The following is a 13,110-nucleotide window of genomic DNA, read 5'->3' on the forward strand; positions in this document are numbered from 1 at the left end:
TTTGAGCTCAGTCAGTTAAGTCTAATACTATATTCAGTCAGGTTCATCTCAAACCGGTTTTGGCCAGTTTGAAACTGGTTTATGTGCACTGAATGTCTGTTCTGTTACAGGTTTTAAACCAGTTTTTGATCACTTAAACCAGTTTATATGTAATGTTTTTCCCTAACCCTTTTGCCTAAAAGTAATTAAATTTGTAGTTATTAATAATTTACTCTGACCCCACTACAGAGGTGGCTGTAATGGCCCCCACTAGAGTTGGCAGCCAAGAGCTTTAAGCTCTGGGGGTTGACCAGAAGTATTCTGCACAAGGCATGGACCCAAGAATGGTGATCTATCACAGCTGTATCCCTGCAAAGGGTAATTATTACAGATAAAGGGATATATTTTGAATAAAAATATCCTTACTAGGCATAAATGTGTAACTTGAGCAGAAATGGTTAGGTCGTTAAGATCTGCAAGTTTAGCTTTGACGAGGCCACAGTTGAATGCATTTGGGGATATTCTTTACCAGAAAAGTAATCTCCAGTTTTCATATATTTTTATGCTGTGCAAGAACTGTCATTCTGAAATTACTAAAAATGTTTGTTCTCTAGGATTTTCAAAAATAAAATGTATTGTTGCCAAATATAAACTGGGATTGTTTATGTAATTTCATGCCAAAACTGTCTTAATAGTGCATTGAAGTTGAACAATTAAAGTGTTTTAAGATTGAGAAATGCCAAAGTTAAGATTACTGTAGGAGTTTCTCAGAAAAGACCCACGTTCCTAACCTGCAGGCTCTCTAGGGCACATTAGGAAATCCAACAGGCAGAACTCTTGCAGTGCTTGTGACACTCGGTCAAGAAGGAGCCTGGCAGTCCTACAACATTTAGTCAAGACTGAGGGAAGGGACCTGCTAATCATCTGTAGTCCTTGGTAACTTTTGTCTTCCAAGGCTGGAACCTTTCCTTAGCCCTTTCACACTGTAAAAATTTGGCAGGGGCCCTTTTTTAGGTCCCATTTGCTTTAGAGTCAGTAGTTCCCTTTACTTTATCCCCAGTTCTGCCTGTAAATTAATTTAGATTACTGACCAGGTGGCCATGAAGCTTAAACCATAGAATTATGTGCCATTTTAGTTTTCATTTTATGATTTAATTCCCTATTTTTCACTAAAGTCAAACAAGTCTTACTACTCTGACCTTAAAAAAAATCTTCTGGATAGAATACAAGTTTGGAAAATTTTAGTCCAAAAACTGAGGTTTTGAAAAAGTTTTAAATGACCCCAAGCAAACAGTGAGAATGGAAGTTTTGTTTTTTTATCAGACCTTGACAGCAGTAAATTCTGTTTGCCCCCATTTTAATCGTAGACTTGAATAAGCTTTTTCATATAATCCCTAATGCACTTCACTATGTGATTAAGAAATATACCTTTTTGATTGTGTTTTAAATAATTTTAGCTGTAGTGAGACTTAAGAAATGTAATACACTTAGTTCACTGAAATTTGTTACTTTTCAGTTAATTAGCTGGTCTGTGGCTGTGCTTTATTCAGTAATTGTTTTTATGAATCTGTTTAGAGATATCAAATAGTTGAGTGGTTCAAATGGAAAACGCTGAATCTGATTCTTTACCAAGGGGTTGAGTTCCACTCATGCAGTTGAAAAGTAGATAGTGTTTACTCTGTTTGTCAGGTGTGTGTTTTTATTCTACATGATTACTTTGTATTTCAAATGCCGAAAGAGAAGTGGCTTTATTTAAGCAGGTTTTATTTGTCATTCCAAAAAAAGCAATTAAATGAAGTGTGTTGCTTCAAGGGTGTTAGACATTGTTTTTCAGTGATCCCGTATAGAAGTTATGCACTAACACGAAAAGCTGGCAACTGAACAGAATTTACACGTGTGAATGTGCCATATGCCTTAATACATGCATCTCATGTTTAGCACATGAGAAAAGCCAAATGAAGAACATGGAAAGACTTCATGTTCCCGTTTATTGGGTCATTCCTACATTACATGCCTGTCATCATTATTTTAATCACAGACACATCGTCTGCATCAGAAGATGAGGGCTCGTTACGTCGGCAAGGGCGGATCACCTCCACTCCGTTCCAGAGCCATTCCAACGTAGAGCCCTGGCTTAACCGGGTTATCCAGGGCTCCTCCACCTCATCCTCTGCATCTTCCACCTCATCCCATCCAGGAGGGAAACCTGCTGCTGCTTCCAATACTGCTACTGCCACCGCTGCTGCCACTGTGCTTGCAGATCTTATGGCACACGCTCAGCTAGGTTAGTAACAGAACTGCCTGTGTGTGGTTAAAGAGAGTAAATTGTTAGAAAAACTGAAAAAAAGATCAAGTTTGTATAAGTGCAAGTCAGGTATCTCTTGTGAGTGCTTTGCTTTCGTAAGCAGTATTCACAAATAGTGTTAAAATGTACAAACCACAGACTGGTTTTGTGGGGGATTTGTTTTTTTTTTTTACTTTAAATAGAAACAGTTGCACTCTAATTTTAAATAAGCATTCTCTTATAAAAAATTAGGTTCTTGGTAAATCAAGCCAAGGTTACATTTCTGAGAGATAACAAACAATTTCAAAATGTAATATCAAATGTTTGGTGCATGTCTTCTGATCACCACTCATTTAGCCCAAGTAACTTTAGGTTCTGTTATTCAAAGGTGATTCAGCTGGATAGCTTAGGAGAACAAAAGGTTTGCTGGAATGCAGTGGAGGGTTTATATATAGATTTGGTGCTGGCAAAGATTTGTAAATATAGATTATGAAAATATAGTATGTACACAACCATGGGTTTACATTATGAGCAGAAAGTTTTACGCATCTGTTTTTGCACGATACTTGTTAGAACTGAAGTGAAAAATGTAGCAGTATTTGTGGGAGAATATGTATGTGTATCCTGTGTTCAAATAATAGATCTGCCTCATCTTCAAGCTTAGAAGGTAGAACTCAGGTTAAAATGGATATGGTCAATCCAAAATACAGAATTTAACACCTTGCAGTTTGGGAGTTCAGAGGTAGAGAGAGGAAAGTCTGATCCTCTGTTCTGCAAAATTATCCCCTTTTACCTCTCCTGGAGAATGTTGAAGGTTTTTGGTGGGATCTTCTGTGTAACAGTGTGCGCAGAAATATGATAATATTAAAAGATTTGGGGGGGCATGTGGAACAATAACTTTTCAGTACATGTTCCAGATCTCTTCGAAGTTTAAAAATAATAATTTAAATTTTATTTTGTGTAGCCCATAGTTAATGACTTGAAGTTCTTGCCTCATTCTTACATGAGCAAGAGTCTCACTGGAGATCCTTAATCAGTTAGCTTTTCTCCAAAGAAGACCTTGGGATTTGGCTCTCTCCTTCCTGTTTAGGCTTTTGTTTATACAGAGCTCTTAGCATCTGTGCATTATACTGACAGATTCTCTTCAAAGACTTCAGTTTAGTGTTCCTGCTAAAATCAAGGATTATTAGAATTGAAATCCCTCAGTTGTCTTAAAAACTGAGGTTACAGACATTTCTTCAGTACTGATTAACCACTTCAGTTAAAAGACTATTTGGAACAAATATATAGTTACTAGGGCTGTGCGAAACAGGCCCTATCCGATTCGGATTCAGATTCGGCCCGAATTGGGGACAGCAATTCGATCTGTTGATTTGGATCACTGTCCTCGATTCGATTTGGCCAAATTCGAATCTGAAGATTCAATGCTTATTCAGTCAATCAGCGATTTGGACACAGGCACAGCTTTAAAAGTTTTTTTTTCTACATACCTTGAGGTATCAGGCGCAGCTCGTGATCACTGCGGTGCTGGGGCAGATGGAACATCCCACAGTAGCGCGGGGGGCTCTCCAGCGTGTTCGGCAGCGAACCTGGAAGCGGAGCGGAAGTACTTCTGGTCCACTGCTGGGGAGTGCACTGGGGCCCTCCCCTCCCCCATGCCCCTCTGGCTCAGCTATCAGCCATGAGGGGACCCCAGGTGCCCTCACAGACCCAGGAGGCACCAGTTGCTGAGCCAGGGCCCAGGTTCCCCTGCAGACCCAGGAGGCACCAGTTGCCGAGCGGGTTGGGGGGGGGGGGGGGGGCACTCCCCAGTGGACCCAGGAAGCGCTTCTGGTCCACTACTGGGTCTGCTGCCGAGCATGCTGGGGAGCCCCAGTGCTTCTATGGGATACTGCATCTGCCCCAGCACCGCAGCGTTCAGAGCCCCTGCTACCTAGAGTTATGTAGGAAAAAACATTTAAAGCTGTATCTACGTCCGAATCAATTAGGAGAGATTAAAGGGTCCTTTGATTCGATTCGGATTAGGAGATTCAGCCACCAAATCGGTTCGAATCTCTGCCAAATCAAATCAGGGACCAAAGCTTCGCGCAGCCCTAATAGTTGCCAATTTTACACTTCAGCTATTTTTGCAACCATCCTCAGATTTCACAGATTTTGATAAATATATTGGCTGTCTGCTTGATGTAGCCTCTAAACCATGGATGTCAAACTTATGGCCCCTCAGAGTGCTCTGCCTGACCTACCAGGTTACTGAAAGCAGGGGATGAGGCTAAGAGCAAAGCTAGCTGCAAAATTCGGGGCCCCTGGGCACTGATGGACATGGCCCTCAGCAACAGGAGGGAGAGTGAGGATTAATACAGCCCAAGTTGCCTTACAACTGCTTAAGCTATTGCCACTGCCCCTGCTGTGGCAAGTGGCCTCTTGGCCTGCAGGCTTGTCCTACTTCCTCTGCTGCCTGTCCTGCCACCACCACCTGCCCTGGGTTGGATCCAGCCCTCAGAGCCCTTTGCTTAGGATCTGGCTCAGGGCATGAAGTGAGTTTAAGACCCTTGCTGTAAACAGGGTTTTTTTTGTTTTGTTTTGTTTTCAGGATCTGTATGGAAAAACCGGGTATAGTAATTAACTTATGAATCCTAAAATCTAGACAGTCTGCCAAATCTGGTTTCCTGTAGTAAGATTGCCAGTGAATCTCATGTGCAGAAACTGTCCCCGTCTTGCCTGCTTCAAGCAGAGGGCAGCCATTCATCTTGAGAAGTGTTAGTTCCCAGCTCCTCACTTTGTCACCTCCCTGCCAGCATTCTTCTCAGTTATCTGCTGCCTCATGCTGAGATGGAGGCATCCACTTTGATCTTCTGCAGCCTCAGTCTTCAGAATGAAGGATTAAAAATGAAGGCAGCTGCCATGAAATTAAAACTCTGACTGGGCCCCAGCTGATCATTTCAGCCTTCTAGTGTGGGCCTTTTGACTATGCAGGACTAGACCTTGGACCTTCCATGGGCAGCTGCTGGCAGAAACAGCATTGGGTAGTCCTGTTCAAAGTAAGAATTAAAGACATGTGCCTTTTTTCCAGAAGCTGAAGAAAGTGGGGAAAAATGGCTGCAAGTCTGGTATTGTAACTGTCTGGTATATTGATAAACTACTGTAGCAATGGCAGTGCCAGTGGTTCACCAGCACTGTGCACCCCTGCACTATTCTGGGTGCCAATTTGAGAGGCCAATAAAAAGCAGCTGCTGCTAGTACCTAGTCCTATACAATCACAATTGTGATTGAGGCAGCAACTGGAAGTTGCCATACCTCTGTGCACCAGGGGGTTATCTAACCACATCCCTACCCTCCTGTTGATAAATACCAGTACAGTTAAGCAAGGGATTTTGGTCTCTACTGTGGTAGAGAAACTAAATCTGCTTGGTCAGTCTTAGGCAATGAACTGTGTCCTCCACAGTACAGGTAGACAAAAAAAGGAAAAAAAAATCCCAGTGATCCTTGCTGACTTGGTCGGAGAGGGAAAAAAAAATCCTTCCTTTACCTAGATTTGACAATCTCTAGGGCAACAAACTATATTGTCCTAGAACAGAGGTGCTCAACCCCTAGCCCACAGGCCAGATGTGGCCTGCAGTACTGTTATCCAGCCTGTGGGCCTCCGCACAGGTCTGGAAATTTGGCAGTTCGGGAACCCCTGCTGCCAAGTTTCGAGACCCATGAGGAACTCCAGGCCCTGGATGCTGGATGGGGAACCCAATCCTAGCACAAAGGGCTGGGCCAGGGGAGTGCCAGGCTCCAGGGCCTAACCCCAGCCTGAGGGGGATGGAAGAGGGCGGCACCAGGTCCCAGGGCACAATCCCATAGTACAGGAGATGGGAGGGGGCAGCACCAGGCACCCAGGCCCTGATCCTGTTGGGAAGGGGTGGTGCCAAGCCCCCAAGGATCAACCCCAGCATGTGGGGCATGGGAAAGGGTAGTGCCAGGCCCTGGGGGCCAATCCTGAAGTGCAGGAAAGGAAGAGGGTGATGCCAGGCCCCAGGGCTCGATCCGCCTTGTAGACTGGCCCCATACCACTTATCTGACCCATGAGGCCAAAAGGTTGAGCACCAATGTCCTAGAAGAAAAAGGTTAAGGTACATTGCAAAGTCAGTTAGAACTGTGTTGGTTAGTTTAGAAACTTTTTTGTTTAAAAATCTTTATCAGTAGGAGCAAAGGCAAATTAGAAAATTAAATTTCTGTTTGTATAAGTATTTCTCTAATTGCAGTGAAGCTCTTCCTTCAGGATTAGGTGTTTAAAGGATCAACAGAATGCCAAAGTTCTTACAAGGTTATCTTCAAATACTGGTTTATTCTGTTCGTTGATCTAGTGGAATAGCGCCCATCCTGCTTCTTGTACGTTTTTGTCAGAAGTTTGCAATCATCTGTGATACTGAGAACCATTGATAAAGTAATTTTTAAATATTAAAAAATAATAGAATTATGAGGTGGGAAGGTAACTGCAAAGGTCTTTTAGTCCAGGGGTTTTCAACTGGGGGTACACATACCCCTGGGGGTACTTTGGAAGGCCCCAGGGGGTGTATGGCAGTGGGGCGGAGAAGCCGGTGGCACTTCCAGTTTCACAGCTGCGTCACCGGGGGACTCTCCGCTTCTTGACCAGCCGCCGGGGGTACCCCAACCGAAAAAGGTTGAAAACCCCTGTTTTAGTCCAACCCACTTCACAAATACAGGATGTGCTATTCCTAAGTCGTCCTAGATAGCTACTTATCCAGCCTCTTCTTGAAAACCTCCAAAAAAAAAAAAAGATATCACAAGTTCCCTGGGCAGCTTGTTTCATTGTCACACTCTTCTTATATTTAGGGGTTTTTTTTCCTTAGATTATACTAAATCTGCTTCGGGTTCTGCCTTCTGTTATAAGGAAGAACACTTTCTTCCTCCTCTTTATGGCAACCCTTCAAATATTTGAAAGGCTGCTTATCATGTTTCTTTCCCTGTCCCCCCTCCTCGTGCACATATGCATATGCACAGTTCCTTTTTCTCCAAACTAAACAAGCCTATTTCTCTCAGCCTTTCTTCATGAGGCTTGCATTCCATGTCCTTTTCCATCTTCACTGGCCTCTGGATCCTTTACAGTTTCTCTGCATAATTCTTTAAATGCAGGGCCCAGAACTATGCCCTGTATTTCAGCTGATGCCTAATCTGTACCAAGTGGAGTGGTACATTTACCTCCAGTACCTTACACTTGCATGCAATATTTCTCTTAATGCAACCCAGCATTATGCTTTCTGTTTTATTTTTTTGCAACCGCGTCACATTGGTGATTCTTGTTGAATCTCTGATCGACCAAAACCCCCAGATCCTAGTGCCTAGACAGTTCTCACATACTATATTAGTGTCTTTGCTTTTCCTTCCATAAGTGTACCACTTTATGTTCTCTTTGTTCAATGTCATTCAGTTCTTGAGTTCCCAGTTCTCTAATTTACCAAGATCCATATGAATACTAATCATCTTCTCCTAAGTGTTTTCAACCCTTCCCGAGTTTGTGTCAGCCCCTTCCAGTCTTATGTCAATTTCCCTTTCTTAGATATGAAGCAGGACCGTAGTGTGTAGAGTTTTAAACTGTGACCCTCTTTCCTTACAGTTGCTGCACCTTTCTAAAGCTGAAATGCTCTCTGATACAGAGTTCAAATTGTTTGGACTGAAGAGGGTACCTGAGAATGAACTATATCAGGGCGCAGATTGTGTCAGGGTACCTGGTGGATTCATTTTTATTAACTTGCCTTATTTTTCTTATTCAATAGGGTTTTTTCTTTTTAGTTTTAGTCAGTTTGAGGCCATATAGGACATTTCTACACCTGGTTCGGGGGTGGGAGGGGCGGCACTTTAATTAGAGAGGCTCTGAGAGCTGCTCGAATTAACGTGCCACAGCATCTTGTGTATTAGTGTCCCCACGGTTCCAAATGATGGCAGGGGCGCTTGAACTGAAGCTCATTTGATGACCTTTAGTTCAAGCACCCCCACCACCATTTTGTAGAATGGGGACACTGATGCATGAGACATGGGAGGCTGCTGGAGCACAATAATTGCTATGCTCCAGCAGGCTCTATTAATACAGAAGACTTGATGTAATTACAGTGCATCAGAGCATCCTCTGAGATTGTGTACAGGCACCCACAGTGACTAGGTATCTGTAGGCAAAACAACAAAATTGGATACAGCCAAATTTTTTGGTCTGAATTGGTCTCCAGTGTAGGTTCCCAGTTTGAGTCCTCCGTGATCTGGTTTCCCATGTACTTCAAAATTCCTCTCCTTGGAGAGAAATCACCTTCTGTCTGGTTCCCAATTCTCTGTCTTGGTCCTGCATTTTCTTCTGTGCATCTCCACTCTGATGCCTGATCCCTTCTCTTGAGTGGCCTGGGACCCTTCAATGATTCAGTGTTTTAGTACCATTCAGTGTCCTCTGCTATCTGTGGTACAGGTAAATTATTACAGTTCCCAGTTCTCCGTGCCTCAGAGGGATAGCTGAAACAGCTTGGATGAATGGAAATCTTGAATCTGAGACAAAGTATCTGAAAATTGAACTCGCTCTGACATTTACTTGTAGGTGTCAGAAGAACCTTGCCTTTTTTGGGCCAGTAACTGTTGGATTGTGCTCTTGAATGTGTACCAACTGAAGCTGAATGTAGATAGCAGGGGAAAGGTTTGCTGAGGGCCCATAACCATTCTTTCCATCTCATTCTTTTCTTTTCCCAGGTGTTTTTCCCAAACAACAATAGGTGAAGGTAGTCTCACAAACTGTCACAGGTCCCTGCTACTATGGATCAGCGTCCTTGTATATTGAATGCCAGTGTTTCACTTTGCGTTTTTTAAATGGGTGCTTCATTAATCAAATCCTACGCATTCTGAGTATGCCTTGATATTGCCTCACATGGCTTGCTTGCTGTGACTGTTTCTAAATGCACCATTTTGTACACAAGTGAAGGCATCCCAGACTTTTTTCTAGTGTTTATTTCCCAAGTTTAAAAATCTATCTCCAGCCAAAGATAAGTAATTTTTGGCTGTAGCTGCATTATGAAATTTAGGAAGTAACTCTGCTCTCTATTCTGTTCCTGAATATGTGGCAAGCATTTGTTATTTCCATAACTTAATTTCAAGTATTTGTATCAAATGCACCTTCTAAGTCAGCTTTCCCCAGCAGAGAGAAAATTGCAAAAGATAACAACCTGTGTTTATGTCTGTATGTTTGGGCTGTTCTGCTTTCTGCACGACCCCATGTGCATCTGGCATCAGTGACTCTGAGGAATTCTTTGTCTGTTTTTTTCATAGTAAAAAGAATTCTTGAGCCACAACTATGTTTTAGATCTGTGCCAGTTTAGTATGTACTATAGGCATCCTTGTATAAAGGAACAGAGACTATGCTATTCTTGTGGCATTCTACTGGCAAAGTCATATAGCCAATGTAATTTTTGAATTATGATTATTGGTGATGCATTCAGGAAATACAATCCTGTGCAGCTTATATCACTCAAAAGCCTTGACACCAAACTTAACAGAAATGTCAGCTTGTAGTATGAGGCTCATGTGAATTTGATTTCATTTTTACCATCTTATAGGTAAGTTGATGCTAATAATAAGTCAGATTCTAGTGCTTTATTAAAAGCTGAAAACTTTCTTAAGTTTAATAAAGAAACCAAAAATAAGCACAAAGGACCTACTCATGGCACTTCATTTTTAGGCTGAATGCTAAATATTCCATCATAAAACCTCTTAAATGGTTGCACAAGTCAGGTTTCATATTCAGTAATTACTTATTGTCCCTGTTACTAATTCTAATTTATACTAAATATTACTTTGTCATGTTTGGGTTTTGCCCACGAGACATTTGTGGCCTGAGTTCAGTGCACAGTGGATATACTTATATAATAAAAGCTACCAAGCTGAGCTATTTTACTTCACTGCTGTCAATGATACCTCTCACCGAGCACATCTACATGAGACACTAAATGCTCAGTAGAGTAATTCTGCTGTGCATTAGTGCATCCTGGTAAAAGCCAGGCTATTGCACTAATGAGTAGTAGAATTGGTCTACTTCACCTTAGCATCACTTAAAGGCGTGTGCTGGCATTACTGTGCAGCAGCCCCAGTTACTGTGCATTTAGTTAGTACCTTTTATTACAGGTACTAAACTTAATGCACATTAACCACAGCCCATTAATGGACTCGTAGACATGCCCACCTTCTGTAATAATACAGCAGCATAATCTTGCCTTTCCTAGGAAGATTTTTTTTTTCACTTGTGCATCTCCGCTTAAGGATTTTGAATATCCAGGGTGTCCAGTAACTATTCTATGAGTTCAAGCTTTGCTGCTGATCTAATTGCCTCTTACAGGTGCCAGGATTTGCTCAGTTACACCTGTATTATGAAATCTTTTACATATGGATCACAATTGGTCCTGGCTGAGTAAGTGGGTAAAAGGGAGGGAAAGTTTAAATTGCCACTTATCCACATTTTGATTACTACTCGTGGAACTCTACTTTGGCTAAAGGACCTGGTGTGATCCCAGCCAGCACATACTTCTGGTTCAAGGTACTATCTGATGTTTGGTGCTGTTGCTTTGTTTCTGGCCTTAGCGCTTAGTGAGTGCTGAGATTTCCTACACGGTAACCCATCTCAGTTGTAGCTTCACAGATGCATCTCAGTCACTAATGTTAGAAGCTTTCAGTTCTTTCAATCTTGGGACAAGCTGATGGGCCCATGTATTCCCGTTTTTTTCATACAAAATTAAATACAAAACTCAGAACTGTGCATTGTCTTGAATTTTTAAGTTATTTTGTTTTTTCTGTTTAGTTTTGTTCTCTTGCTTGCTTGATTTATAAGTTATTTTTCTGTCTTGTATAAGATACCTTGAGCTTTTGTTGGGAAGGGTGGCATATTAATCAAGGAAATAAATAAATATCTCCTGCTGGACAAATCCAGATCTATCCTACCAGTTTGTAACTGATCTCTTCTTGTTTCAAAAAGCTCTGAGCATAATCCTACTTGAAGAATGGTGAACAAAAATGTTTGATGTTTATACTTGTGATATTTTTATGATCTAACATGGTATAAGCTCCAGAGGTAAATGTTGAAGGTATTCTAACCATTTAAGTCATGTAGGCTGCTGAATAGCCCATGCACCCTTCTGAAAGACCCACCTGCTTTTAGACCCCATTGATTATTTGGGGAACAAATATCTCTTGTGCTTAACTGTAGTACGAGTATGTTTTCTCTTTAGTACTCAGCCTTCTAGGCTCTCCACAAATTAGTCTGTATCCTGTAGAAATACAGATAAAAAATTAGTACTTGCTGTTATCCTTCCACCCTTCTTTGTGCCCTCTCTTACTTGTCCCTTTCTCTTCCTTTTTCAAGGAGTCTGCTGTTTTTGTGCCAGAATCCAGTGGTTTACTCTTCTCAGGCTGAATTTTGGGGGCTTTATTTTCTATAAAACTAGAGAATTTCTCTCTCACTCATGTGTCCTGCTGTTCATCCAGGATGGATCTCTCAACTGATCTAATTGACTAAGGGGAAGGGACTTGACTACCAGTCAGAATTTCTTATGATCAATTGTCAGGTTACAGTAGCTTGTACCTCTCCTGGAATGCTTGAATAACCCTGCATGGTCTGTTGCAACATTAGGGTTTTTTTTTTTGCTTCCGTTTCCCACTTTCCAGTTTCTTTTATGGTTACTGGTTGGTTTGGGGTTTTTTTGTTTGTTTTTTTTGGGGGGGGTTGTTTGTTTTGTTGGTTTTTTTGGAGGAAGAGTTTTCCAGGGAAAAGGCTAGAGCAAAATATGCATGCAGTAAAAGGCAACCTTGTATTTGCTAATGATTATGATGCCTAATGGACCTTCTGTCTGTTTCTTATATTCTCACAGATAACCACTCTGCACCTCCTGATGTTACCACAGGCCTTGTAGAATATTTGCCTCATGAGCGACCACAAGTAGCATCTGTACGAGGAGTTCCCAGGGGCTACAACAGCAGCATCCTAGAAACTGCAGATGGTGAATATGTCCAAAATATCCCACCCTTAAACATACAGTCATTTTTCTGCATCAGTGAATAGACAACAGAGCAATATAATGTTTGCTGTCATACTTAGTTTGCTCCCAAAAGCAACATAACAGGCTATTTTGCTGTACTGTATACAGTGCCAGGAATAGCTGAATCTAATTGGATTCACACCAGTAATATTTTGTATAATAAGTTTTCTGGTAGCATGTTATCTTTCAGATGCAGATTTATACCATTTGTTGTGCATGGGGTGGGGCATCAGGAACAATTTAATGTAAATCGGACAACTTGCAACCCTCTTTCTTGCCCCCTGCTGTGTTTTGGGAGATCAGGCATTCTCCCTTTGGAAGTTCAGTCTCCCTTTTCTCATTCATGAAATGCAGAGAACTATGGAAGACAAAGCCAGCACGTGGTTTTTGGCCAGGAAATCTTTAGAAGATGCACACGAATTATATATATATTTTTAAGATGTCCAGATCTTCGATATCTCAATATAATGTATGTCTAACATCAGGTTGGGTCTACTACGTTTGCTTAATCTCAGGATTTTCAATACCCATTTAATTTTTTCAATACAGGCAGAGGGGAGCCTGATATAGTGTCTATGGAATCATTTAACTTATTCAATTAATGTTTTGTCTCACAGCCACTGTCCTTCAGGAAAGGACTGGATGGAGCTGCATTTGAAGAAGTTAATATTATTAGAGATCTGTCAGAGAGCTCCTGTTGAAGATGATTCGTATCATTCCTACTCCCCCCAGGGCCTAAGCATGTGATCTCTGAAGTGTTCAAAGTTCCTGTATACTGAGTGAACA

General features: G+C 41.7%; 1 protein-coding gene across 2 annotated transcripts in view; it reads left to right on the top strand.

Annotated features, from left to right (window-relative positions):
* DIP2A (disco interacting protein 2 homolog A) overlaps positions 1 to 13,110 on the top strand; it is a 209,650-nt gene that overhangs the window by 141,558 nt on the left and 54,982 nt on the right. For both annotated transcript variants that reach the window (XM_059727199.1, XM_019492186.2), the window contains 2 exons: positions 2,018 to 2,263; positions 12,157 to 12,285. In XM_059727199.1, the coding sequence (XP_059583182.1) occupies positions 2,018 to 2,263; positions 12,157 to 12,285 (375 nt within the window). The remainder of the gene's footprint in view (positions 1 to 2,017; positions 2,264 to 12,156; positions 12,286 to 13,110) is intronic.

This window comes from Alligator mississippiensis, chromosome 4 (assembly GCF_030867095.1).
Source record: "Alligator mississippiensis isolate rAllMis1 chromosome 4, rAllMis1, whole genome shotgun sequence".
NCBI lineage: Eukaryota > Metazoa > Chordata > Crocodylia > Alligatoridae > Alligator > Alligator mississippiensis.